The sequence below is a fragment of the Microcaecilia unicolor genome, chromosome 3 (genome assembly GCF_901765095.1).
Source record: "Microcaecilia unicolor chromosome 3, aMicUni1.1, whole genome shotgun sequence".
In the NCBI taxonomy this organism is placed as follows: Eukaryota; Metazoa; Chordata; class Amphibia; order Gymnophiona; family Siphonopidae; genus Microcaecilia; species Microcaecilia unicolor.
Window position 1 is genome coordinate 9,192,213 of NC_044033.1, and position 27,667 is coordinate 9,219,879.

At 46.3% G+C, this 27,667-nt stretch overlaps 1 protein-coding gene across 2 annotated transcripts in view; it reads right to left on the minus strand.

Moving 5' to 3' along the window:
• AARS2 (alanyl-tRNA synthetase 2, mitochondrial) overlaps positions 1-27,667 on the minus strand; it is a 74,264-nt gene that overhangs the window by 7,295 nt on the left and 39,302 nt on the right. For both annotated transcript variants that reach the window (XM_030195759.1, XM_030195758.1), the window contains exons 13-17: positions 23,709-23,822; positions 22,550-22,690; positions 11,770-11,907; positions 5,548-5,657; positions 2,048-2,156 (exon numbers count right to left, since the gene is read on the minus strand). In XM_030195759.1, coding sequence (XP_030051619.1) covers positions 2,048-2,156; positions 5,548-5,657; positions 11,770-11,907; positions 22,550-22,690; positions 23,709-23,822 — 612 coding nt within the window. The remainder of the gene's footprint in view (positions 1-2,047; positions 2,157-5,547; positions 5,658-11,769; positions 11,908-22,549; positions 22,691-23,708; positions 23,823-27,667) is intronic.

Sequence of the window (27,667 nt, forward strand, 5' to 3'; positions counted from 1 at the left end):
CGATTTTAGGGACAGATTGCATATTTCTAACAGTAGCTCCGCAAGTTCATTTTTTAGTTCTATTAATACTCTGGGATGAATACCATCAGGTCCCGGTGATTTACTACTCTTCAGCTTGCTGAACTGACCCATTACATCCTCCAAGGTTACAGAGAATTTGTTTAGTTTCTCCGACTCCCCCGCTTCAAATATTCTTTCCGGCACCGGTGTCCCCCCCAAATCCTCCTCGGTGAAGACCGAAGCAAAGAATTCATTTAATTTCTCCGCTACGGCTTTGTCCTCCTTGATCGCCCCTTTAACACCATTTTCGTCCAGCGGCCCAACCGACTCTTTGGCCGGTTTCCTGCTTTTAATGTATCTAAAAAAATTTTTACTATGTATTTTTGCTTCCAACGCTAATTTCTTCTCAAAGTCCTTTTTTGCCCTCCTTATCTCCGCTTTGCATTTGGCTTGGCATTCCTTATGATCTATCCTGTTACTTTCAGTTGGTTCTCTTCTCCACTTTCTGAAGGATTGTTTTTTGGCTCTAATGATTTCCTTTATCTTACTGTTTAGCCACGCCGGCTGACGTTTAGTCTTTTTTCCCTTTTTTCTAATACGTGGAATATATTTGTCCTGAACCTCCAGGATGGTGTTTTTAAACAGCATCCACGCCTGATACACCCTCCAAAGGCACAGGGGCCCAAGCCCGAGGCCAGACAGAGACTGTCCACCTGCTGCCTGTTTTCCTTTGTCCTGTCTGCTCCAGGACACTCCTGAAGAAAACCCTTTATTACTAGTTTTTTTATTTTTTTGAATGGCGCCAAAACGGCACACCCAACTAAATAAGAGCAGGGACAAACCCACCTCTGATGGGAGAGTGAGAAATACTGAGCAGGTCAGGGTTGCACAGGTGTCACTATTCAATAGTTCTGTCTCCCTCTGCTGGTAGGAGTGCATATTACCCACTCGTTGGGAATGGTCTTGACAACATGATAAGGAAGCAGGGATTCCCTATAACCAGCCCCTCCAAATGACATGATTTAAAATTAGAGCTACTTACTACTTTAACCGAAGAAATCAATTAATATTAACTCTGTGTACACCCGTATGCTGCACAAGCTGGCATGTCGGGGGGGGGGAGGTGTACCCTACCATGGCTTCACTCTTCACAATGTCCGACGGTGTATCATGTTCCTCCTGGACTCACTGAGTCCTCCTCTAGCTGAGCCCCGACTCAATCCTCCTCTATTACTGTGCTGCTTGTGGCCGCTACTCACTCTCCGACTCCGCGTAAGAAAAGTACGACGCCACCACACCACTGACGCCACCACACTGAAAAATAACCCACAAAAGGGTGTGCTGTGATGGCACACTATTTAACAGTGTGGTAGCAGTAGCGCAAAATAAAAAAGAGGAAAAGGCCAATCAGGGTCCTCTCTTCTGGTGATGTCATACATGGTGGGTGGGAAGGGGAGGGACTATGACGTGCCATGTGCCGCTTCAGGGAGGAGTTCTGGAAGAAGACGTGTGTGTGCATGCGTGCCTAAACGCGTAAACTGCAGGTTGGGAAGAGCAGATTAGAATGGACGAAGATGAGGCCGGAAGCCGGATTATGGAAGTTACCCTGTCACAGTGGTAAAACAGCAGTAAAAAGTAAGCGTCAGTTTTACCACGGGTACAGGGATCATTACCACTCCCGCGGGGCGGGGAAATAACTGCAGTTTGCATCTGCGGTAAAACAATGAAAATTTTTGCCGTTCTCCTAGTGTAACTGCGGTTTGCCGCAGCTACATCCTCCCGTGCCATTTTCTAATCTACAATCAAGGACCCTAAATATGGCCACTAGGTGGTACCATTGCACAATGATCGACTCTCTACCCCCTGGGAAAACCATAGCTGGGACTCAAACTCGGGTCCTTTCCTTCTGCATCACAGGAGGTGTTCCCATATCAGGGTGGGTCTCTGAATATGTGGAAGGAGATGTTCTATTGTGAAGTGAATCTAAGTATGAGATTTGGAGGACAGCTAGAGAACACCGCTACTGACTACGTGAGGAGCTACTGACCTGTTTTGCTTCCTCCCCTGTGATGGCAACGAAGCGAGCCACTTCTTTCACCAGCTGTCGTTGTGAGGTTATCAACAGGTCCTGTATGGCCCCGGTCCGCAGCAAGTGCCTAAGAAAACAAAGCAGAAAACCAAGTGCAGTTATCAGGAAGGGTCAGTGTACCTTTGAATTGCTGTGGCTGAGACCACGTGATATTCTTGGCTGCAAGAATTACAAAAATAAATGTGCCACAGAATTATACTGAATCCTGTGGTAGAATAATGCACAGACACGTTATCTTACCCCAAGTTAGCAACAAGACCATGGAGTTGGGACACCAAAACTTTGACTCAGACTTCTCTATATTTCTACTGTCTTGACTCCAACTCCTACTGATATTACGCAATGTTGTTCAAAGTACTAGGTCAAAGTACTTAAGTAAAAATAAATGTATATTTTAATACTTAAGTAAAAGTAAACAGTATCGTGAAGAACACATTAAAATATTTACTTAAGAGAAAGTAAAAAAGTAATTGCCTAATATAACACTTTTTGAGTAAAAAGTAAAAGTACCACAACTACAAAGAATGCAACTATTGTTAATGTGTTTCATCCCAACAACTTTATTGCTCTACAATTCAACCCACTTTGCTTTTAGTAAAACTACATTTTTGAAAATGACTGTCACTCACGTGAGTGTGAGTATGCGTCATTAAACCAGTGCAGCTAAAAAGTTTCAACAACTGCACTAGAAGAAAGTGGACTGTTCTGTCTTATAAAAAGTTCCTTCAAAAAAGGTCAGGTTACAGTATTACTGATGTCTTCTGACTGGCTCTGTAGGTTATGATCAAGGGAATGCGGGAGTGGAGGAGTGGCCTAGTGGTTAGGGTGGTGGACTTTGGTCCTGGGGAACTGAGTTCGATTCCCACTTCAGGCACAGGCAGCTCCTTGTGACTCTGGGCAAGTCACTTAACCCTCCATTGCCCCATGTAAGCCACATTGAGCCTGCCATGAGTGGGAAAGCGCAGGGTACAAATGTAACAAAAATAAAATAGATACTATTGGAGATTCTACATGGAATGTTACTATTCCACTAGCAACATTCGCTGCGCAGGCTTCTGTTTCTGTGAGTCTGACGTCCTGCACGTACGTGCAGGATGTCAGACTCACAGAAGCAGAAGCCTGCGCGGCCACATTGGTGATCTGCAAGGGCCGACTTCTATATGGAATGTTGCTAGTGGAATAGCAACATTCCATGTAGAATCTCAAATAGTAGCAACAGTGGAAGAGTGGCCTAGTGGTTAGGGTGGTGGACTTTGGTCCTGAGGAACTGAGTTCAATTCCCACTTCAGGCACAGGCAGCTCCTTGTGACTCTGGGCAAGTCACTTAACCCTCCATTGCCCCATGTAAGCCGCATTGAGCCTGCCATGAGTGGGAAAGCGCAGGGTACAAATGTAACAAAAATAAAATAGATACTATTGGAGATTCTACATGGAATGTTACTATTCCACTAGCAACATTCCATGTAGAAGGCTGTGCAGGCCGTGCAGGACGTCAGACTCACAGAAGCAGAAGCCTGCGCGGCCACATTGGTGATCTGCAAGGGCCGACTAGTGGAATAGCAACATTCCATGTAGAATCTCAAATAGTAGCAACAGTGGAGGAGTGGCCTAGTGGTTAGGGTGGTGGACTTTGGTCCTGGGGAACTGAGGAACTGAGTTGGATTCCCACTTCAGGCACAGGCAGCTCCTTGTGACTCTGGGCAAGTCACTTAACCCTCCATTGCCCCATGTAAGCCGCATTGAGCCTGACATGAGTGGGAAAGTGCGGGGTACAAATGTAACAAAAAAAAAAAAATAGTAAGGGGAAAGTGTATTTTGAAATACTGGACATGGGAAGAGCCTCCCACCCATTGATACTGGAGGAATATGTTTCATGGGCTCATGATTTTGGAGCTGGACGATGCAAGGTGGTCCCTTAAACAGAGGAAACACTTTTGAGGGTATAGGACCCTTGTATACAAACTCTTTATAGCATGTAGGTTAGTCTTGAATAAGCTAGGTGATGTTACAACTGCATGTGGAGAGACCACCTTAACAGCAGTTACTCATCATTTCTCAAAGTAACTAGTGTAGGAGGGGTGGTTTCAGGTGTGGTTTGGGGGGGGGGGGGTTAGGAGATAGGGGGTAAGGGGTAGTGGGTAGGTTTCCATGGAAGGTATAGGAAACAAACCTTCCATGGGCTTGATTAAGGTTCACAATGGAGGACAGTTAGGTGGGCAGGGGTTATTGGAATTCAGATGGGGTGTTATTGACCATCTATTCTTCATTTCCGGAATCTGTGTTAATAAGTGACCATTTACCTGTTCAGAGGGGATGGCAGAATCATCTGTTGATATTTGGGGGGGGGGGGGGCAGAATTGTAAGAAGGGTTGAAAATGGTGAAAGTCAAGTTTGGATTGTTGTCTAAGGAATGCTGTATTCATTGTTTCGTTTGACTAATCTTTTTTTTTTGTCTCGCTGCACCCTACACCTGGAATAAACTTCCTGAGCTTCTACGTCTTGCCCCATCCTTGGCCACCTTTAAATCTAGACTGAAAGCCCACCTCTTTAACATTGCTTTTGACTCGTAACCACTTGTAACCACTCGCCTCCACCTACCCTCCTCTCTTCCTTCCCGTTCACATTAATTGATTTGATTTGCTTACTTTATTTATTTTTGTCTATTAGATTGTAAGCTCTTTGAGCAGGGACTGTCTTTCTTCTATGTTTGTGCAGCGCATGCCTTGTAGCGCTATAGAAATGCTAAATAGTAGTAGTAATTATTTTTATTTCATTATAACAAGTCTACAAAACATCGATCTACAGCATCAAAGACATTAAACTTTGCTTACATTTCTCGTCTAGAATAAATTTCTAATTGCAAAACTTTATCGTTTGACTAATCTTATGTATTTCTGCTAACTTGTTTGGCTGTACTTTCATCAATAAAGAAATTTAAACAGTAATCTGTTTATGCCTAGTGCCAGCACAGAGACAGATATATCTCCCCCCCCCCCCAAAAAAAAAATAAAAAACCCACACACATCCCATTGTCATTTTTAGTGTGGCAAAGCAACCTTGTGGAATGAAAGTGATGCTGGGAGCCATGAGCATTAAACCGTACTAATACACAGAGAAAGGGACAGGTACAAAGAAAGGGGGGGGGGGGGGGGGGGGAAGACCGGCTACCACTTCTTACTACTTACAATCCCAGGACAGGACCACTTGAAACATTCAAGGACCTTAAGACTAAGCTGACAACGGGACGCATTCAATGACACAACTATCAGAACAGGGCAGGGCCAGGGAAGAGGACCAAGAAGCATGTTACCATGCGAGAAAAAGAAATGCAAACTTGCAAACATATAAGTAAACTATCATGTCACAGCTTACAAAGACTTCTAAGGAATACAAGAAGACAGCTCCAAAGAAAAACCTCAGCTGTTCCTTGAGTAAAGAGTATAGAAGCTGTTTATTACGTTCCACAGCAGAGCTCCACAGAGGTCAGCGTTCCTGCTGCTGAGACTGGTTCCAGTAAACTGCTCACAGGGACGCCCACTGACACCACTCTCACAGGGTCCGGGTATATCTGCAGGAGAGATGTAGAAAAAAGTGTGTGTCAAGGTTAGCCAATTCTGAAAGACCATCCAGCAGCTACCCAGTATAAAACCTTGGCTTGTAAGCTTTTTTTTTTTGCACTCCTGGTGACAGATACTTTCCAGTTAGCTCTCTAATTCTGAGCATTTGCCTAGAGTCCGCTTTTCATATCCGAGTGGACCACCTTGGATTGGTCAATCAGAATTGGTCAAGGCTGTAGAGTTTTCAGGATTCTCCATATGGATCTCTCACATAGTTCCTATTACCAATCTGGGTCCAATTATGATACTAATTGAGATTAGACAGACTCATAGCTACATTTGACGCTTTTCTTCTTTGGACTACATCTGCTTTGTTTTGCTGCTGTGGCTTATAGTGTAACTAGCCGTTAAGCCCATTAAAACGGGCGAGATTTGTGTTTTGTAAAATGTAATAATTCTCACCTCCATCCATCCATGTCCAGCAAACCTCCTCTCTCCCCTGCCCTCCCCCCCATGTCCAGCAGCCCTCCTGTATCCCCTGGCCTTCCCCCATCCACCAACCATCCTCTCTCCCCTGCCCTCCCCCCATATCCAGTAACCCTCCTCTTTCCCTTGGCCTCTCCCCCCATCCACCAACACTGTTCTCTCCCATGCCCTCCTCCCATGTCCAGCAACCCTCCTCTCTCCCCTCCCCTCCATCGATCCATGTCCAGCAACCCTGCTCTCTCCTCTGCCCTCCCCCTCATGTCCAGCAGCCCTCCTGTCTCCCCTGGCCTCACCCCGTCCACCGACCCTCCTCTACTACTACTACTAGTCCCCTGCCCTCCCCCAATATCCAGCAACCCTCCTCTTTCCCTTGGCCTCCCCCCACCCTGCTCTCTCCCCTGCCCTCCCCCCATGTCCAGCAACCCTCCTCTCTCCCCTGCACTCCCCCCCCCATGTCCAGCAAACCTCCTCTCTCCCCTCCATCGATCCATGTCCAGCAAACCTCCTCTCTCCCCTGCCCTCCCCTCCCCCGATCCATGTCCAGCAACCCTGCTCTCTCCTCTGCCCTCCCCCCCACGTCCAGCAGCCCTCCTGTATCCCCTGGCCTCCCCCCATCCACCAACCATCCTCTCTCCCCTGCCCTCCCCCCATATCCAGCAACCCTCCTCTTTCCCTTGGCCTCCCCCCCCCATCCACCAACACTGTTCTCTCCCATGCCCTCCCCCCATGTCCAGCAACCCTCCTCTCTGCCCTCCCCTCCATCGAGCTATATCCAGCAACCCTGCTCTCTCCTCTGCCCTCCCCCCCATGTCCAGCAGCCCTCCTGTCTCCCCTGGCCTCACCCCGTCCACCGACCCTCCTCTACTACTACTACTACTACTCCCCTGCCCTCCCCCCATATCCAGCAACCCTCCTCTTTCCCTTGGCCTCCCCCTGTCCACCAACCCTGCTCTTTCCCCTGTCCTCCCCCCATATCCAGCAACCCTCCTCTTTCCCTTGGCCTCCCCCCACCCTGCTCTCTCCCCTGCCCAGCAACCCTCCTCTCTGCTCTGCTCTCTCCCCATGTTCAGCAACCCTCCTCTCTCCCCCCTGCCCTCCCCCCATATCCAGCTACCCTCCTCGCCGCCGCTCCCTCCCCCCTCCGTGCCAGGCCCCCTGCACTGACATGAGAGCGCCTCTCACCTCCATGTGAAAGCGCTGCAGGCAGCAGCAGATTGCTCTGCTGCTGCCTGCAGCGCTTCCACATGGAGGTGAGAGGCGCTGTCATGTCAGTGCAGGGGGCCCGATAAGGAGGGGGGCGGGAGCGGCGTCGGGGTGAATAAAACCAGAAACTATGTACAGAGTAGGGCAGATTCTGGACTGATCCTTTGGGACTAAAGGAAAGAAAATTAGCAGGTAAGATCTAATTTTTCCTTACATCAGTCCAGACTAATAAGATGTAGAAAATCAGTTCTCAAGTTGGGAAAGAGACATCCCCGCTACAACATCTAGAAGGTAATGTTTTGAGAATGAATGACAAGATGACCACGTTTCAGATCTACAAATCTCATCTACAGATACTGCTTGCGATTCTGCAAAGGATGTGGAAAGGGCCCTAGTAAAATGGGCCTTTACACTTAAAGGACATGATTTTCCTGCCAATAGATAAGGTAAAGAGATAGCATCCTTCAACCAGCAAGCAATGCAGTCATACTACTACTAATATTTAACATTTCTAAAGCGCTACTAGGGTTACACAGCGCTATACAATTAACAAAGAAGGACAGTCCCTGCTCAAAGGAGCTTACAATCTAAAGGACAAAAAAGTGCAGTCAATCAAATTGGGGGCAGTCTAGATTTCCTGGATAGAGGTACAATGGTTAGGTGCCGAAAGCGCCATTGATGAGTTGGGCTTTGAGCAAGGATTTGAAGATGGGTAGGGAGGGGGCTTGGCGTATGGGCTCAGGCAGTTTATTCCAAGCATAGGGTGAGGCGAGGCAGAAAGGGCGGAGCCTGGAGTTGGCGATGGTGGAGAAGGGTACTGAGAGGAGGGATTTGTCCTGTGAGCGGAGGTTATGGGTAGGAGCGTAAGGGGAGATGAGGGTACAGAAGTAGTGAGGGGCTGCAGTCATACCCCTTTTTGGCCCTGAAATGAGAACAAACAGATGATCAGAACATCTGAAGTCATTATTGACCTCCAAAGAGTGGATCAGAACCCGCTTAACATCAAGACATTTTAAGGAAGAATATTTAGCACCATAATATTCCCTCCGAAATGAAGGAAGATAAAGAGGCTAGTTAAGACGAAAAGAAGAAATAATCTTAGGAAGAAAAGACGGAACCATGCAAATAGTAACACCAGCCTCTGAAAATCTGAGAAAAAGATCTCTACAAGATAGAATTTCAGACACACTCTTGGCTGAAGACATAACACTGCATTCAAAGCAAGGGCCTATAGTGTAGCCTTCTGAAGAGGTTCGAATGGAGATTTTTGAAGAGCTCAGAGAACTAAATTAAGACTCCATTCAGGACAAATACATCTACTGTTAGACAACCAGCATGCAGGGTCATGCACTTGGGTCGCAAGAATCCGAGGGAATGGTACAGTATAGGGGGTGCAGTGCTTCAGTGTGCGAAGGAAGAGTGGGACTTGGGGGTGATTGAAAGCTTTAAGGTCGTCAGACACAAACAGGTAGAAAAAGCGACGGCCAAAGCCAGAAGGACGCTTGGGTGCGTAAAGAGAGTCATGACCAGCAGGAAAAAGGAGGTGATAGTGCTGTTGTATAAGTCTCTGATGAGGCCCCATTTGGAGTACTGCGTGCAGTTCTGGAGACCGCACCTACGGAAAGATATAAACAGGATGGAGTCGGTCCAGAGGGCGGCTACGAAATTAGTAAGTGGTCTTGAATGCAAAAATTATAGGGACAGATTTATGAACCTCAACATGTATACGCTGGAAGAGAGGAGGGAGAGAGGAGACATGATAGAAACGTTTAAATATCTCAAGGGCATTTATGTACAGGAAGAGAGCCTTTTTCAAATGAAGGAGAGCTCTGGAATGAGGGGGCATATGACAAAGTTAAGAGGGAATAGGCTTAGGAGTAACCTAAGGAAGTATTATTTCACAGAAAGGGTGGTGGGGGCCTGGAATGGCCTCCCGGTGGAGGTGGTGGAATCGAGGACTGTTTCAGAATTTAAAAAGGCATGGGATAAGCACGTGGGATTGCTTAGGAAAAGGAAGAGTTAGGGGTTACAAGAGGATGGGCAGACTGGATGGGTCATTTGGCCTTTATCTGCCGTCATGTTTCTATGTGAGCCCACCAGGGACAGAGAAAGTACCTGTATATAATACATGTAAACAGCTTCGGTTACACCCCGTCTGCAAGAGTTAAAAATTATTTAGTTGTGTAAATTAACTGCATGGAAATTGCCCTCCACTAATAATTTTTGGTGCAGGGGCTTTGTTTAGGTCCAAGGGAGAAAACACACGTGTAAAACTGCATTTTCAACTCCATGTGCTTACTTTTCCAGCAAAATTCCACCTACTAAAAAGGCAGTTGACAAATTCCAGTAGAAATACACCTGCATTTTCACTCTGAAATATGGGGGCATAGGATGCTGTAAAACAGGAAGAGAGCAGGAAGGGAAAGAAAAAGGCAGAGTGAGGTAAGAGAAGAGATACTCCACAACATTTTTTAGGTACTGACTGGGAAAGTCAGATTAACCTCTCCAGTGGGAAACAGTGAATGCACAAGGATTGGAACCGAGGCAAAAGGGACTCACCCCAATATTTATTTATTGCACTTGTATCCCACATTTTCCCACTTATTTGCAGGCTCAATTTGGCTTACAGAGACCTGTTATGGCATCGCCATTTCAGGGTACAAAAGATACAATTGGTGTTACAAAAAGATTAAGGCTGAAAGAAAAGAGCTGAGCCATCAGTTATAGAGCGAAGACTTTCCGAGTATGGGTGGGTGTTGAAGTGTTTTAATTAAGCTAGGGATTCTCGTGGTAGGCCTTGTTGAACAGATAGGTTTTCAGAGATTTGCGAAAGTTAGTTATTTCGTTGATTATTTTCAAGTTTGTTGGTAATGCATTCCACAGCCGCGTGCTCATGTAGGAAAAGCTAGATGCATGTGTTAGTCTGTATTTTAGTCTTTTACAGCTGGGGAAGTGCAGATTAAGAAATGTGCAGGCAGATCTTTTAGCATTTCTGGGAGGTAGGTCCACGAGGTCTAACATGTAGGCCGGGGGGCATCTCCGTAAATGATTTTATGCACAATCATGCAGATCTTGAACGCGATCCGTTCTTTAAGTGGGAGCTAGTGTAGTTTCTCTCTTAGAGGTTTTGCACTTTCATATTTTGTTTTTCCAAATATGAGTCTGGCTGCGGTATTCTGGGCTGTTTGAAGTTTCTTGACAAGTTGTTCTTTGCAGCCAGCGTAGAGTGCGTTGCAATAGTCTAGGTGATTTAGTACCATTGACTGTACCAGGTTGCGAAAAATGGATCTTGGCGTATGGCTGAGGAAAATCTTAAGTTTTGTCTTTTTATTTATTTATTACATTTGTATCCCGCGCTTTCCCACTACTACTACTACTATTTAGCATTTCTATAGCGCTACAAAGCGTACACAGCGCTGCACAAACACAGAAGAAAGACAGTCCCTGCTCAAAGAGCTTACAATCTAATAGACACAAAAAAAAAAATACAGCAAACAAGTCAATTAATGTGTAGAGGAGAGGGTTGTCTTTTCTCAATGTGATGGGAAAAGAGCATACGACAAAACCGAAACCACCGCACGTCCAAAACATTTGTATCCCACGCTTTCCCGCACATAGCAGGCTCAGTGCGGCTTACACAGTAACAATGTATATAATTACAAAGTTGTAAGAAGAATATACAGTTAGTGTTAATCGCAAAAACTAATGGGGTTAGCGGAAAGTAAGTTAAACATAGGAGGAATTGGGTTCAGAAGGAAAAGAGCGTTGGGAGGTAGGCGCAGAAAGATGGCAAGGAATGGGTATGGGGTAGCAATAAGGATAATGGGGAACGTGGTCAAGATATAACTGTTGTCAATAAGAATCATATGGGCAAGATTTGGTTAGGTTGGATCGTTGGGATAAGCAATCTTGAAGAGATGGGTCTTCAGTGCTTTTCTGAAGGGCAGAAGACCGTTGATGGTACGGATAGATCTTGGAGGAGCATTCCAAAGCTGGCTACCTAAAAAGGAAAAACTGGATGCATAGAAGGATTTGTACTTAGTACCTTTGCAGTTGGGGAGGTGTAAATTAAGGTAAGTACGAGAAGACGTTGAACTATTCCTGGTTGGGAGGTCAATAAGATGATTCATGTAGGTGGGGGCATCTCCGTGTAATATCCTGTAAATCATTGTATGGACTTTAAAGTTAATTCTTTCTCTGATAGGAAGCCAGTGAAGTTTCTTTCGAAGAGGTGTTGCGCTCTCGAATCTTGATCTACCAAAAATAAGTCTGGCTGCCGTGTCTGGGAAGTCTGGAGCTTTTTCAATATTAGGGATTTACAACCTAGAAAGACACTGCTTTAAGCTTTCTGCCCATATCTTCACATACTATTTCACTGCCGTATCACATGCCCTCTGCTCCCCATGAAGCCCTGATGTGAAACATCTGCATCACCTCATCCACCATCCTGAGGCCCTGAATGTTGCTGGCCAATCTGAGAGGCACCTCTGCTGTGTAGACTTCCTCATCCTTCGCAATCGCTTCCTGGATTACACACTCCACTTCCCGGAGCTGCTGAGGCCTCAATGGACCCTGGGAAAAGGAAAGTGACATTCTCAATCCACAAAGCAGTGCTTTATCTTAAGACAAGGATGCACAGGGACACCCAAAATCACGCTGGGTAGTAAAGCAGTGCTTCATCCTAGCCCAGGCTTCTCTTAGGCTCTCTACATGATGATGCCTGTACATATTACACCTTATGAACTCCAGAAGGGAGCTGACCTTGGCACAATGCAAGTATTAAGCAGAGCACCAGCAACACATATTAAAGAATGAGACCATTTCCAGTATACCTTAGCTCTATTTATTTCAACTTGAAGCTATTTAGAAATATTTATCTATATTAGGGCTGCATTTCGATTAATATTTGTAATCTTGATAAATTGCATAATTAATGTTATTTTACTTATTTCCATCTCCATGCAACTCTGGGCAAGTCACTTAACCCTCCATTGCCCACGTACAAAATAAGTATCAGTTTATAATATGTAAACTGCTTTGACTGTAATCACAGAAAAGCAGTATATCAAACTGCATTCCCTAACCCTTCCCTAAAGGACTGATCCATCTTCCTCCTCCCCCCCCCTCCCCCCCCCCGGATCCAACATATCTCCCTTCCCTCCTTCTGAGTAGCCTAGTGCTTAGTGCAGTGGACTTTGATCCTGGGGAACTGAGTTCAATTCCTACTGCAGCTCCTTGTGACTCTGGGCAAGTCACTTAACCCTCCATTGCCCCTGGTACAAAATAAGTACCTGAATATATGTAAACCGCTTTGAATGTAGTTGCAAAAACCTCAGAAATGCGGTATATCAAGTCCCATTTCCCTTCCCCCCTTTCCCTTATGACATCACAATATCAGAAGTGAGCCAAGTATCGGGCAATCAAGCCATTGTGACATCACTGATGAGGTTGGCTCTTATTGGTGGAATGAGTGGAGGAGTAGCCTAGTGGTTATTGCAGTTGACTTTGATCCTGGGGAACTGTATTGGGCAATCAAGCCATTGTGACATCACTGATGAGGTTGGCTCTTATTGGTGGAATGAGTGGAGGAGTAGCCTAGTGGTTAGTGCAGTGGACTTTGATCCTGGGGAACTGTATTGGGCAATCAAGCCATTGTGACATCACTGATGAGGTTGGCTCTTATTGGTGGAATGAGTGCAGGAGTAGCCTAGTGGTTAGTGCAATGGACTTTGATCCTGGGGAACTGGGTTCAATTCCCACTGCAGCTCCTTGTGACTCTGGGCAAGTCACTTAACCCTCCATTGCCCCTGGTACAAAATAAGTACCTGAATATATGTAAACCACTATGAATGTAATTGCAAAAACCTCAGAAAGGCAGAATATCAAGTCCCATTTCCCTTTCTCCTCTTCCCCCAGATTCACTATCTCTCAGAGTCCACTACCTCTCTCTCAGGGTCCTTATCTCTCTTCTCTCTCTTCCCTTCCTCCTTCCCTCCCATTGTCCAGCATATCTCCCTCCCTCCCCTCCACCCTCATGAGCAGCAACACAAACTTGGTGGTGAGCAGCACTAAGCTCTTCTCATGGCTGTTGGGAGCTCACTGCCTTGGCCATAGCTTCCACCGGTAGCCCCTCCAGTTCTGCTCTCAGGTCTACAGCTGACTCCCCCATTTGGTATCTTCCCTACCTCTTAATTCCCCCCACTTCCAACCAGCCTACCTTAAACCTATTCGTCCCCAGTAGTGCTGCATATAATATCTTCCTGGAGATATTTTTTATATTTCAACGTTTTTATTGATGACACTTCAAAACAAAAATAAACAAGGCAATTTGCCATGTACAGTCATCAAACTTTTATCGTTTTATCCCCCCCCCCCCCTCTCCCCACCTAATAAACTCAATCCATTGGAGGGAAATAAAATGTTACAATGTTAAAATGTTGAAGCCTAAATGGAGTTATTTTTTAAGAACATAAGACTTTCTTTTTTTCACCTACCCCACATCTTCTCCATTTCCTCTGCGGCATCCTGACATCTGCACTCCTGTCTGTGAACTCCATCCCTCTCCGATGTCAGTACAGGTGTCCTTGGCGACTGCAGCGATTCACTCTCGCTGCTTGCGCCGGCCTCACAGGCTTCCATCTGCCATGTCCCGCCCTCACTGATATCACTGCTTATTTTCTGTCTGGCAGAACACGGCAGATGGAAGCCTGCGGGGCTGGCGCAAGCAGCGAGAGTGAATCGCTGCAGGCACCAAGGACACCTGTACCAACACCAGAGAGGGAAGGGGTTCAGAGACCAGAGTGTAGATGCCAGGATGCCACGGAGGACAAGGGAGAAGAGAGCAGTGTGGCGCTGCAGCTGAGTGGGACTGTGCCCACCCAGGCCCAGCCGTAGCTAAGCCACTGGCCTGCAACCTGCTCCAAAGCTTTCCCTCTGGCCTGTCCTGCCTCCACTGACATCACTTCCTGTTTCTACATAGCTAGGTCAAAGCAAAAGCTTGTCTTTAAGTTCCGGGCCCCCCTGTTCCGGATTATTTAAGCAAGCTTCTAGTCCCCTACTCACCCTCTCTCACCCTTCGTCCTTCCTCAGGCAACCTCCTTTCAATTCCTCCCCCTCTGTTCTCCGAACTGTTCCACTCTCGTGAGACTGCTTTCAGTTACTTAGGCCCATCACTGTGGCAGATGACTGAGCTCCAGGGGAAATAAGGTTCTTTCAAGCTCCTAAGCGGCAGTTTTTTCTACCTGTCGCAACGTGGAGCCTCCAACCCTGATAAAAGTGACAGCAGCTCTGGTAGCACAGCACTATCTTCTGTTGAATGGGAGAGAAAGTAAACACTGGAGGGGGGAGTGGGTCACACCACCCCCTCTTCCTCTTCATATGTGGCATCACCATAGCGAAGCAGGTTGCAAGAAATCAAGTAAGAAGCAAATTCAAGGAACAAGGAGACAGAGCCACGCTGCTCACTCGGTAGGTGCTGCCATCTTGGTGCGACCTCACCTTCCATACTGCATTCATTTCTGGTTGCCGTATCTCAAAAAACATATAGCGAAATTAGAAAAGGTTCAAAGAAGAGCAACCAAAATGATGAACGGGAACTTCTTCCATATGAGGAAAAGGCTACAGAGGTCAGGGCTCTTCAGCTTGGAAAACAGATGGCTGGAGGGGGATATACAGTGGTGGAAATAAGTATTTGATCCCTTGCTGATTTTGTAAGTTTGCCCACTGACAAAGACATGAGCAGCCCATAATTGAAGGGTAGGTTATTGGTAACAGTGAGAGATAGCACATCACAAATTAAATCCGGAAAATCACATTGTGGAAAGTATATGAATTTATTTGCATTCTGCAGAGGGAAATAAGTATTTGATCCCCCACCAACCAGTAAGAGATCTGGCCCCTACAGACCAGGTAGATGCTCCAAATCAACTCGTTACCTGCATGACAGACAGCTGTCGGCAATGGTCACCTGTATGAAAGACACCTGTCCACAGACTCAGTGAATCAGTCAGACTCTAACCTCTACAAAATGGCCAAGAGCAAGGAGCTGTCTAAGGATGTCAGGGACAAGATCATATACCTGCACAAGGCTGGAATGGGATACAAAACCATCAGTAAGACGCTGGGCGAGAAGGAGACAACTGTTGGTGCCATAGTAAGAAAATGGAAGAAGTACAAAATGACTGTCAATCGACAAAGATCTGGGGCTCCACGCAAAATCTCACCTCGTGGGGTATCCTTGATCATGAGGAAGGTTAGAAATCAGCCTACAACTACAAGGGGGGAACTTGTCAATGATCTCAAGGCAGCTGGGACCACTGTCACCACGAAAACCATTGGTAACACATTACGACATAACGGATTGCAATCCTGCAGTGCCCGCAAGGTCCCCCTGCTCCGGAAGGCACATGTGACGGCCCGTCTGAAGTTTGCCAGTGAACACCTGGATGATGCCGAGAGTGATTGGGAGAAGGTGCTGTGGTCAGATGAGACAAAAATTGAGCTCTTTGGCATGAACTCAACTCGCCGTGTTTGGAGGAAGAGAAATGCTGCCTATGACCCAAAGAACACCGTCCCCACTGTCAAGCATGGAGGTGGAAATGTTATGTTTTGGGGGTGTTTCTCTGCTAAGGGCACAGGACTACTTCACCGCATCAATGGGAGAATGGATGGGGCCATGTACCGTACAATTCTGAGTGACAACCTCCTTCCCTCCGCCAGGGCCTTAAAAATGGGTCGTGGCTGGGTCTTCCAGCACGACAATGACCCAAAACATACAGCCAAGGCAACAAAGGAGTGGCTCAGGAAGAAGCACATTAGGGTCATGGAGTGGCCTAGCCAGTCACCAGACCTTAATCCCATTGAAAACTTATGGAGGGAGCTGAAGCTGCGAGTTGCCAAGCGACAGCCCAGAACTCTTAATGATTTAGAGATGATCTGCAAAGAGGAGTGGACCAAAATTCCTCCTGACATGTGTGCAAACCTCATCATCAACTACAGAAGACGTCTGACCGCTGTGCTTGCCAACAAGGGTTTTGCCACCAAGTATTAGGTCTTGTTTGCCAGAGGGATTAAATACTTATTTCCCTCTGCAGAATGCAAATAAATTCATATACTTTCCACAATGTGATTTTCCGGATTTAATTTGTGATGTGCTATCTCTCACTGTTACCAATAACCTACCCTTCAATTATGGGCTACTCATGTCTTTGTCAGTGGGCAAACTTACAAAATCAGCAAGGGATCAAATACTTATTTCCACCACTGTAATTGAGGTCTACAAAATCCTGAGCACTGTAGAATGGGTAGAAGTGAATCGATTTTTCACTCTTTCAAGTGGAGAGGTGTGGTAGCCGTGTTAGTCCACTCTTAAAGGTTATCAATAGAAATCAAACAAAATAAAACATGGAAAAGAAAATAAGATGATACCTTTTTTATTGGACATAACTTAATACATTTCTTGATTAGCTTTCGAAGGTTGCCCTTCTTCCTCAGATCGGAAATAAGCAAATGTTTATCACCCTCCTCTCACCTATCCACACCCATCCTGTTAGACTATCAATGAAATGCTTTGATGTCCCCATGCATACCTCCTACCCACCCCCATCCTCCCACCCTGTCAGACTGTCAAAGTAATGCTTTGATGTTTCTCTTATATATACTATCTGCTACCACATTTGCTTATTTCTGATCTGACGAAGAAGGGCAACCTTTGAAAGCTAATCAAGAAATGTATTATGTCCAATAAAAAAGATATCATCTTATTTTCTTTTCCATGTTTTATTTTGTTTGATTTCTATTGATCACTCTTTCAAAAAAGTACAAAGACCAGGGGACACTCAATGAAATTACATGGAAATACTTTCAAAATGAATAGGAGGAAATATTTTTTCAAAGAATAGTTAAGCTCTGGAACTCGCTGTTGGAGGATGTGGTAACAGCAGTTAGCGAATTTGGGTTAAAAAAAAAGGTTTACACAAGTTTCTTGAGGAAACGTCCATAGTCTGTTGTTGAGATGTACATGGGGGAAGTCACTGCTTGTTAGCTTGGTATGTTGCTACTAATTAGGTTTCTGCAGTTATTTGTGACCTGGACTGGCAACTGTTGGAAGCAGGAAACTGGGCTAGATGGACCATTGGTCTGACCCAGTATGGTTATTCTTATGTTCTTATGACGTCATATGCTGATCTGATCAAGGTGGAGTGCAAAGGGGAAAGATGACAAAAACTTTCCTGGATAAACAGAGATCTCAACAAGAGGTCATGCTCTGTAGCTGGGAAATATCCCTAACAGCACACAGAGGAGTAACCGGACAGTCAGCGTAGACTGGTTATCTTCTAACATCAGTGGAGTGGCCTAGTGGTTAGGGTGGTGGACTTTGGTCCTGGGGAACTGAGGAACTGAGTTCGATTCCCACTTCAGGCACAGGCAGCTCCTTGTGACTCTGGGCAAGTCACTTAACCCTCCATTGCCCCATGTAAGCCGCATTGAGCCTGCCATGAGTGGGAAAGCACAGGGTACAAATGTAACAAAAATAAAATAGATACCATTGGAGATTCTACATGGAATGTTGCTACTGTTGGAGATTCTACATGGAATGTTGCTATTCCACTAGCAACATTCCATGTAGAAGGCTGCGCAGGCTTCTGTTTCTGTGAGTCTGACGTCCTGCACGTATGTGCAGGACGTCAGACTCACAGAAGCAGAAGCCTGCGCGGCCACATTGGTGATCTGCAAGGGCCGACTTCGCTAGTGGACTAGCAACATTCCATGTAGAATCTCCAATAGTAGCAACAGTGGAGGAGTGGCCTAGTGGTTAGGGTGGTGGACTTTGGTCCTGGGGAACTGAGGAACTGAGTTCGATTCCCACTTCAGGCACAGGTAGCTCCTTGTGACTCTGGGCAAGTCACTTAACCCTCCATTGCCCCATGTAAGCCGCATTGAGCCTGCCATGAGTGGGAAAGTGCAGGGTACAAATATAACAAAAATAAAATAAAAATAAAATCTCTTATTTCCCTTCCAACTAACTACAGAACACAAGAACTGAAAAGGTCTCGAGGGCATTTTAAGTTTTACTAGAGGAGTGTGGTAGCCGTGTTAGTCCACTCTTAAGGTTATCAATAGAAATCAAACAAAATAAAACATGGAAAAGAAAATAAGATGATACCTTTTTTATTGGACATAACTTAATACATTTCTTGATTAGCTTTCGAAGGTTGCCCTTCTTCCTCAGATCGGAAATAAGCAAATGTGCTAGCTGACAGTGTATATAAGTGAAAACATTCAAGCATTACTATGACAGTCAAGCTGTATGTCTCTGTTGATCACCCCACCCCTCACCTATCCACACCCATCCTGTTAGAATATCAATGATATGCTTTGATGTCCCCATGCATACCTCCTACCCACCCCCATCCTCCCAGACTGTCATAGTAATGCTTGAATGTTTTCACTTATATACACTGTCAGCTAGCACATTTGCTTATTTCCGATCTGAGGAAGAAGGGCAACCTTCGAAAGCTAATCAAGAAATGTATTAAGTTATGTCCAATAAAAAAGGTATCATCTTATTTTCTTTTCCATGTTTTATTTTGTTTGATTTCTATTGATAAGTTTTACTATAAAGAGGCGCAAGCAAGGGAAGCCAATGAATGGTTTCAGAATCACCCGTATAAGCTATGGATTTCGCTTGAACAGAGACTGGTGGGTTTGGTCAAGTTGTGGACCCTGAGGTCAGTCTTGTCACTGAACATGCACTTTGGGTTTGGGACATCATGGGAACCTCCCAGGAGTTTCAGTGTCACTCTCCTATGTCTCATACTGGTGTTTTCACAAGGGCACATCATCCCCTGTTTTTTGAATATGGGAAGCTCATTGCTTAGCCAGTTGGTGGCAACCTTTTGAGGAATCTGCTCTCATTTCGTTTGACTACCTCAGACAGGACTATCAGTTGCCGAGTGCCCATCATTTTTCCCACTTACTGTCCAGCAAATCTATTAAATCCCAGTTGGTGAGAGAAGCCACGTGTTTGAAAGATATTTGTGAAATTTTTTTCACCGAGCGTCTGGTTGCTGCCCTGTATAGATATCTGCGTGACTTGCTCTCAGATTTGAGACATCATCAGAGATGGGAAGAGGAACTGGGGGTGAGTTATGGCTTCACTGATTGGGCAGCTATGGAATCTGCCTTGGCTAAAATAGTTATTGCAACTAATGTTCATGAGAGTAATGTTAAAGTTATGTAATTAACCCCCACTCACATTAACCACTGCTTCCTCGACAAGCTGGCGGAAGTGCGGCAGCAGGGCACTATGGGTCACATATAGTGGCTGAGCCCTGAAGCTAAATCTTTTTGGTAGAGCTGCATTTTGATTACAATTTTTAACTGTGCGATTAATAAAAATAACGGAAGCAGGGAAAGTTTCAAACAACAATATTGGATTTATTAATAAAATAACCGTACCAAGAACAGGGGGTCAGGAGGAAACAGAGGCAGTCACACAGGTTTGAATGACTGCATATCTTCCCCCCTCCCTTCACTGCATCTGTTTCCCTCCTGTCCACCCCCCCAACAAAGTGTGCTGCATGCCTGAGTCACAGATCAGGAGCAGTTGGGGGGGGGGGGGGGGAGCCTGAGAAGAAGCCGGACTGCAGCAGAGGGCACGGATAGGATGCCAGATTGCAGTGGAGGAGGAGGAGAGGATGCTGGACTGCAGTGAGGAGGGGGCCCGGAGAGGATGCAGTTCTGCAGCGGGGGGAGGGGAGGATGTGGGACTAAAGCAGGGGAGGAGAGAAGACAGGATGCGGGGGGGGGGGGGGGGGTGGGGGAGGCTGGAGGACACCCTCAGGCCTACTACTTAGCAGTGGAGGCGGGCGGCAGCGGCAGGAAGGCACTAGCGGGCAGACAGGCAGGCAGTAGCAGCAGGCAAGTACCAGTGGATGGGCAGGCAAGTACCAGTGGATGGGCGGGCAGGCAAGTACCAGTGGATGGGCAGGCAGGCAGTAGCAGCAGCAGGAAAGCACCAGTGGGTGGGCGGGCAGGCAGACAACAGCAGGCAAGCACCAACGAGTGGACAGGTAGGCAGTAGCAGCAGCAGGCAAGCACCAGTGGGTAGGCGGGCGGGCAGGCATCAGCAGCGGTGGAAGGCAGGCAACAGCGGCAGGCATCAGCGGGCAGGCACGCAGGAGCAGAGGGGGCTCCTGTAGGGAGCACGTGCTGATATTCAGCATGCTCCCCAATAGCGGCACTCCTCATTGGCTCCCTGGACAAAGAACCAATCAGACGCTCCCGGGAACAACAGCCAATGAAAGAACACGGACCGCAACGAGAAGAGGAACAGAAAGAGAAAGTAATGGCAGCCGCATGGGGAAAAGACAAGGTAACTCAGGGAGATTAATTTTATTAACCACAATATTTTTAATTGCTTTGACATGGTTCCGCACAGGCGACTGATAAATAAACTGAGTGCCCTCGGTCTGGGATCTAGAGTAACTGATTGGGTTAAAAATTGGTTGAATGGTAGGAGACATAGGGTAGTGGTAAATGGACCTTGCTCTGGAGAAAAGGATGTCATCAGTGGAGTACCGCAGGGATCAGTCCTAGGGCCGGCTCTTTTTAACGTCTTTGTGAGCGATATTGCAAAAGGGCTCTAGGGTGGACACCCTAGAGGGTGTGAATAACATGAGGAAGGACCTAGTGAAGCTGGAGGAATGGACCGATATTTGGCAACTAAGGTTTAATCCCAAAAAATGCAGGGTCATGCACTTGGGTCGCAAGAATCTGAGGGAACGGTACAGCATAGGGAGTGAAGTGCTTCAGTGTACGAAGGAAGAGTGGGGATGATTGTGTCTGATGACCTTAAAGCTTCCAAACAGGTAGAAAAAGTGACAATCAAAGCCAGAAGGATGCTCAGGTGCATAAAAAGAGGGATGAACAGCAGGAAAAAGGAGGTGATAGTGCCCTTGTATAAGTCTCTGGTGAGGCCCCATTTAGAGTACGGTATGCAGTTCTGGAGATCACACCTACGGAAAGATATAAACAGGATGTAGTCTGTCCAGAGAGCGGCTACAAAATTAGTAAACGGTCTTGAACACAAAAAATATAGGGACAGGCTTATGAACCTCAACATGAATACGCAGGAAGAGAGGAGACATGATATAGACGTATAAATATGTGAAGGGCATTTATGTACAGGAAGAGAGCCTTTTTCAACTGAAGGAGAGCTCTGGAATGAGGGGGCATATGATGAAGTTAAGAGGGAATAGGCTTAGGAGTAACCTAAGGAAGTATTATTTCACAGAAAGGGTGGTGGAGGCGTGGAATGGCCTCCCATATGCTCTTGCACTGGGTCACGGATACCCCTCCCTCACTGATGTTATTGTGGAACCAAATGCATGATCTTTTCCATATGGAGAGACTTTCGATGGACACTAGGGGCTTAAAGATGTGCACCCCATATCTGAACAGCCTTACCAGTTGGGTACGCTCCACCTTTTAGAATACAGTGGACATATATTGGAAAGCACTTGTTGAAGCTGTTGCATAAAGTTGGGGTTGGAATGGGGTACAGGGAGGGGATGGCTTGGGGGGATGAAAGGGGGGGGAAAATTGTATGGAGCTACATGTTTAAGGAATGTTATATCGTGATTTCAATTGTTGTATCTGATGTAATTCCATCAATACAACAGATTTAAACATAGAATACAGTGGACATCTGACCATTTGGGGGCTTTGAATAGCTTTGTTGCATGGTATTTTCTAGCGTTGTTTGGACATAAAGGCATTGGGATTGGGGAAGGGGAGGTAGGAAGGGTTTCTAGACCGTTTTGGGGGATTTGGGATGGGCAGAGGAGGATGGGGCAGGGTTTAACCACAAAATACTGTTTTTTCATTACCCTTGGCTTGGTTGTCTCTTGTTGTGCTTATGTCTTTTCTTTCCAGTATTGACAATAAAAATATTTAAACATAGAGTATTTTCCGCCTCTTTTTTTGTTCTTAGTAAGATTTTTGGAAATTAAAGTGTGCACACTGCAACTTTATTCCCAGTTCCACACAAACTGGCAAAGCTTTACACATAGAAAAAAAAAATAATGAAGTTACCCCATTATCCCTCTCCAATTCAAAGCAGAAGTGTTTTCAGTGGAGAAGGAGCATCTGCTGTTCCCAGATTTTTCTCCCAAGAGCAGACCCATCCTTTGATACCAAAAAGCGTGCTTACCTTGACAATGCAGTCAAAGCGTAGACGAGTGGCAGCAACGTGTGACCCTTGCTGCTCAGTCCCCTCCCCCAGCACTCGCCTCAAGGCAAAGTTCAGTAAGTGGGTGGCTGTGTGTTTCACCATGCAGGCCAGCCGCTGCGCCTGGAAAGAATAAAACGGCACAGCTAGAGTCACACAGGCAGCAAGAATTACAGCACCATACAACATCCCTCTCCCAAAGACCTCTGAATCACACGCTGTACCAAATAAAGGAGAACGTGGGTCTTACTTGATCATTTTCTTTCCATTAGTCCTGTAGGATAGCTCTGTCTACTGACCCAACCTGCCCCCCCACCCCAAAAAAAAAGAATACCCTGGTGGCCCACCGACCCCCACCCTTAGAGAACACTGGGCCCTGGTGGTCTAGTGAAATCCTCCCCCCCCCCCCCCCAAAAAAAAAAAAAAAACTTTAGTCGAAGACAGGATGACTGCCTACTTCCTCTTGCCTTTGGGCCCCCCTTGTCAAAACAGCAGTGCCCAGCTTGGTACTTAGGCCCCTCCCAGTGCATCCCAGAACTGCCACCCCACAGGGCCTTGGGGGGGGGGGGGGGGGATTTCACTAGACCACCAGGATCAGTGTTCATTGGGGGTGGGGGAGAATCAGTGGGCCCGCTGAATCACCAGGGTAATTTTTTTTTTTGCAGGGGGGCGAGGCGGTCAGGTTAGTGGGCCCACTGGATCACCAGTTTATTGGGGGGAAGGGGGTCAGAAGGATTTTTAGGGGTTGGGGATGGAGGCTCAGGCTCGAGGAAAGGTTTGGGGACAAGGGGCCACAGCGTGACTTTCTTGTCAGTGCCTGAGCCAATCAGCGCCCAGGCTCTGACAAGAAAGTTAGCACAGAAAACTATCGACAGCTTAAGTGCTGTCAGTAATTTCTAGTTGTAGAGGTTTTCCGTGCAGTTTCTCTGTGCACTGAATGGAATCGCTAATGAGCTCAATAACATGTGACTTTCAGTCACTGCTTTCGTGCATGGTAAAGCAGTAGCCAAAAGCCTCTGTACATTACCTGCAAAATAACATTTCATTTGCTTTAAAGTACTGGGTCCTAAATCCTCTGCTTAACACAGATCAGAAAAAGGATCCCAACTGCCTTAATCACCCAGACCTCATCCCAACACACCTCATCAATGAAGAGTTGGACCTGGTCCCCAACATGCAGTGGTGCCAAAGTTACAACCTCATGGACTACGTATCCTCCAGATTTTTGTACCATCTCCACTGGAAACATGATGTCCTGTAGCCAAAGACCAAACATATTAAACAGCTCTCTACTTGCCCACAGCCAAAGAACCACTGACAAGAAAAAATTGCTCTCCCCCTGTCCTCAGGCCTTCCCTGTACTGATACTCCAATCCCACCCTTAATCCTTCACACCCATGTAAATGTCAAGCCTTTTCTGCCTCATTCCAGTGAAAATATTAGAAACTAGTAAAAAAAGGCCCGTTTCTGACACAAATGAAACGGGCGCTAGCAAGGTTTTCCTCGGAGTGTGTATGTTTGAGAGAGTGTATGTGAGAGTGACTGTGTGTGTGAGAGAGAGAGTGAATGTGCGAGTGTGTATGTGTGTGAGAGAGAGAGAGTGAGTCTGGGTGCGAGTGTGTCTGTGATAGAGAGAGAGTGTGTGTGTGAGAATAAGAGTGTGTGCAAGTGCGTATGTGAGACACAGTGTGCGAGAGAGAGTGTGTTTCACACAGATACAGTGTGTGCGAGAGACAGAGAGTGTGTGAGACAAAGACTCTCTGTGAGACTGAGTGTATGAGACCAAGAGAGTGTGTGACTGTGTGACACATAGAGTGAATGTGATACAGTGTGAGACATAGAGTGTGTGACAGACAGTGTGTGAGAATGAGAGAAAGACATTGACTGTGAGAGAGAGAGAGAGTGTGTGTGTGACAGAGATACCTCCCCCCCCCCTCTCTGGTGCCAGCCCCCCCCTCTCTCTCTCTGATGTCTGAGCGTTACTGTGCAGGACGCTGAGCTCTGGATGTGCTTCAAGGAACTGACCAATCCAATCCTATTTAATAGAATGCACCTCCAACATTCTGAAGCCGAGAAACCTCGTGTGGTTGGTCACTTCTGCTTGTGAGGAACCCGGAAGTACGTGATGTCAATTCAGGAGATGGATACAGAGAGCAGGAATGCCTCAGCCATGCAGTCAGCTTCAGAATGTTGCAGGTGCCTTTTATTATATAGGACAAGGACTATCATCTGAATTCAAGAGAGCATAGGAGAAGTACAGAGGACCTCTGAAACAGAGGAAAGGATTGTAGAGCTGCACACTGGTACGGGTGGGTTCTGTTTCAATGTTTCTAACTGTGCAATGTCAGCAGATTCTGTTAGACTGTGGAGTACCATGAAATTCACATCACAACAGTGGAACAGCACTACCAGAGGAGGCCTACACAGCTATGAAACAGAATTATCATTCTCCTTCTGAGAGGAAAACTAAGAGAGAGAGAGAGAGGCCCCTTTGAGCGCTGTCTCAGTCCATCACTGGCTACACTTCCCTATCTGTACACCTGCACCTAGAGAAAAAAAAAAGGCCATCAGACCCAGAGCAACAAGGAGGCACTGCTGTCAGAGGGCAGCTCTGGTCGACCTTCAGCACCAGGGAAAGAGAAGCCATTCCGTGTCCTCCTGCCAGAGCAACAGCACCACAGAAGTACCAGTCACAGAATGCTACTGACATACACACTCGTTTTCTGTCTGGGGCCCTGTTAATCCTCTCTGGCTTTCTATTCCCTTCAGAACTCACCACAAAGAAAAGAAGGCTGACAGGGAGGGGGGGTGTATGAGAAAAAGACGGCAGGGGATGGAGGAGCTGTTTGCGATGCTGTTGGTGACAGGGAGAAGTGAGCCGAGATAGAGAGTGGTGGGAAGTGAGGAGGGGGAGAGAAGGTTCTCTGTTGCTGAAAATATTGGTTTGTGGCTCTTTACACGTGAAAGATTTCCACTCCTGTCATATATTGTCTAGCAATTTACACACGAGGTGATGGGGAAATTGCAGGAGGATAGATTGTGGAAGAAGAAGCCATTTGTGGGATGGTGGGGCAGATTTGAAGGGATAGTTTTTGGGAGTCAGGGCAGTGGGAAAGATAGATGGGCGGGTTTTGGGGGTCAGGGCAGTTTGCAGGATGGTGGCCCGCTTTTGGTGGACAGTTTTTTTGGGGGACTGGGGAGTTTGCAGGATGGTGGGCCATTTGTACAGGGAGTTAGTTTTTGGGGACTGGAGTTGTACAGAACATAAGAGAGTGAGTTTGAAAGGAGGAATTCTTGAACCGCTGTGTTTTACCGTATGTTATGTTTTTATGCTACAAAAGCTAAAACTCTTGCTCCCATAGAGATACACTGAACTTTTTGCAAGGGGGGAGGAGGCGACAGGGGGCTTATTTCTATGCAACCCCTGGTCCGATTTGATCCATTTTCAAATTCGATGTGTGTCTTTTTACTAGTTTTCCCCCCACATGCTAAGTTTCATCCCATTCCATACAACATTCCGGAGCATCATTTTGCCACCAGACAAGCAGACAGCCATTCTCTACCTCCTTTGTATAATTCTTTCCAACTTACACTAGAATGGAAAGAATAAAAATGAAAAGTGTGTAACAAGTACCCTCTAGTAGCATAAAGTGACATTTGTAGCCACTTGAGAATGGAAGTACTGCAGAAGTCCAAAAATCCAGATGCTGGAAATCTGGACCACCCGAGAATCCAGACCTCCAAAAATTGTGAATTCCAGACCGCCTGAGAATACAGACTCTCTCCCGCCCCCAATCACACATGGTCCAGCGTCTTTCTCCCTACACCTGGCCCTGCCCCCTTCCTCTCACTTACTCACCAAGCCCCCCCCCCCTGTTGCTATGCCTCCCTCCTTCCTCCCATCTACATAAGTACATAAGTAATGCCATACTGGGAAAAGACCAAGGGTCCATCGAGCCCAGCATCCTGTCCACGACAGCGGCCAATCCAGGCCAAGGGCACCTGGCAAGCTTCCCAAACGTACAAACATTCTATACATGTTATTCCTGGGATTTTGGATTTTACCAAGTCCGTTTAGTAGCGGTTTATGGACTTGTCCTTTAGGAAACCGTCCAACCCCTTTTTAAACTCTGCTAAGCTAACCGCCTTCACCACATTTTCCGGCAATTAATTCCAGAGTTTAATTACACGTTGGGTGAAGAAAAATTTTCTCAGATTTGTTTTAAATTTACTACACTGTAGTTTAATCACATGCCCCCTAGTCCTAGTATTTTTGGAAAGCGTGAACAGACGCTTCACATCCACCTGTTCCACTCCACTCATTATTTTATATACCTCTATCATGTCTCCCCTCAGCTGTCTCTTCTCCAAGCTGAATAGCCCTAGCCTCCTTAGTCTTTCTTCATAGGGAAGTCGTCCCATCCCCGCTATCATTTTAGTCGTCCTTCGCTGCACCTTTTCCAATTCTACTATATCTTTCTTGAGATGCGGCGACCAGAATTGAACACAATACTCAAGGTGCGGTCGCACCATGGAGCGATACAACGGCATTATAACATCCTCACACCTGTTTTCCATACCTTTCCTCATAATACCCAACATTCTATTCGCTTTCCTAGCCGCAGCAGCACACTGAGCAGAAGGTTTCAGTGTGTTATCGACGACGACACCCATATCCCTTTCTTGGTCCGTAACTCCTAACGTGGAACCTTGCATGACGTAGCTATAATTCGGGTTCTTTTTTCCCACATGCATCACCTTGCACTTGCTCACATTAAACGTCATCTGCCATTTAGCAGCCCAGTCTCCCAGTCTCGTAAGGTCCTCTTGTAATTTTTCACAATCCTGTCGCGAGTTAACAACTTTGAATAACTTTGTGTCATCAGCAAATTTAATTACCTCGCTAGTTACTCCCATCTCTAAATCATTTATAAATATATTAAAAAGCAGCGGTCCTAGCACAGACCCCTGAGGAACCCCACTAACTACCCTTCTCCATTGTGAATACTGCCCATTTAACCCCACTCTCTGTTTCCTATCCTTCAACCAGTTTTTAATCCACAATAGGACATTTCATCCTATCCCATGACCCTCCAATTT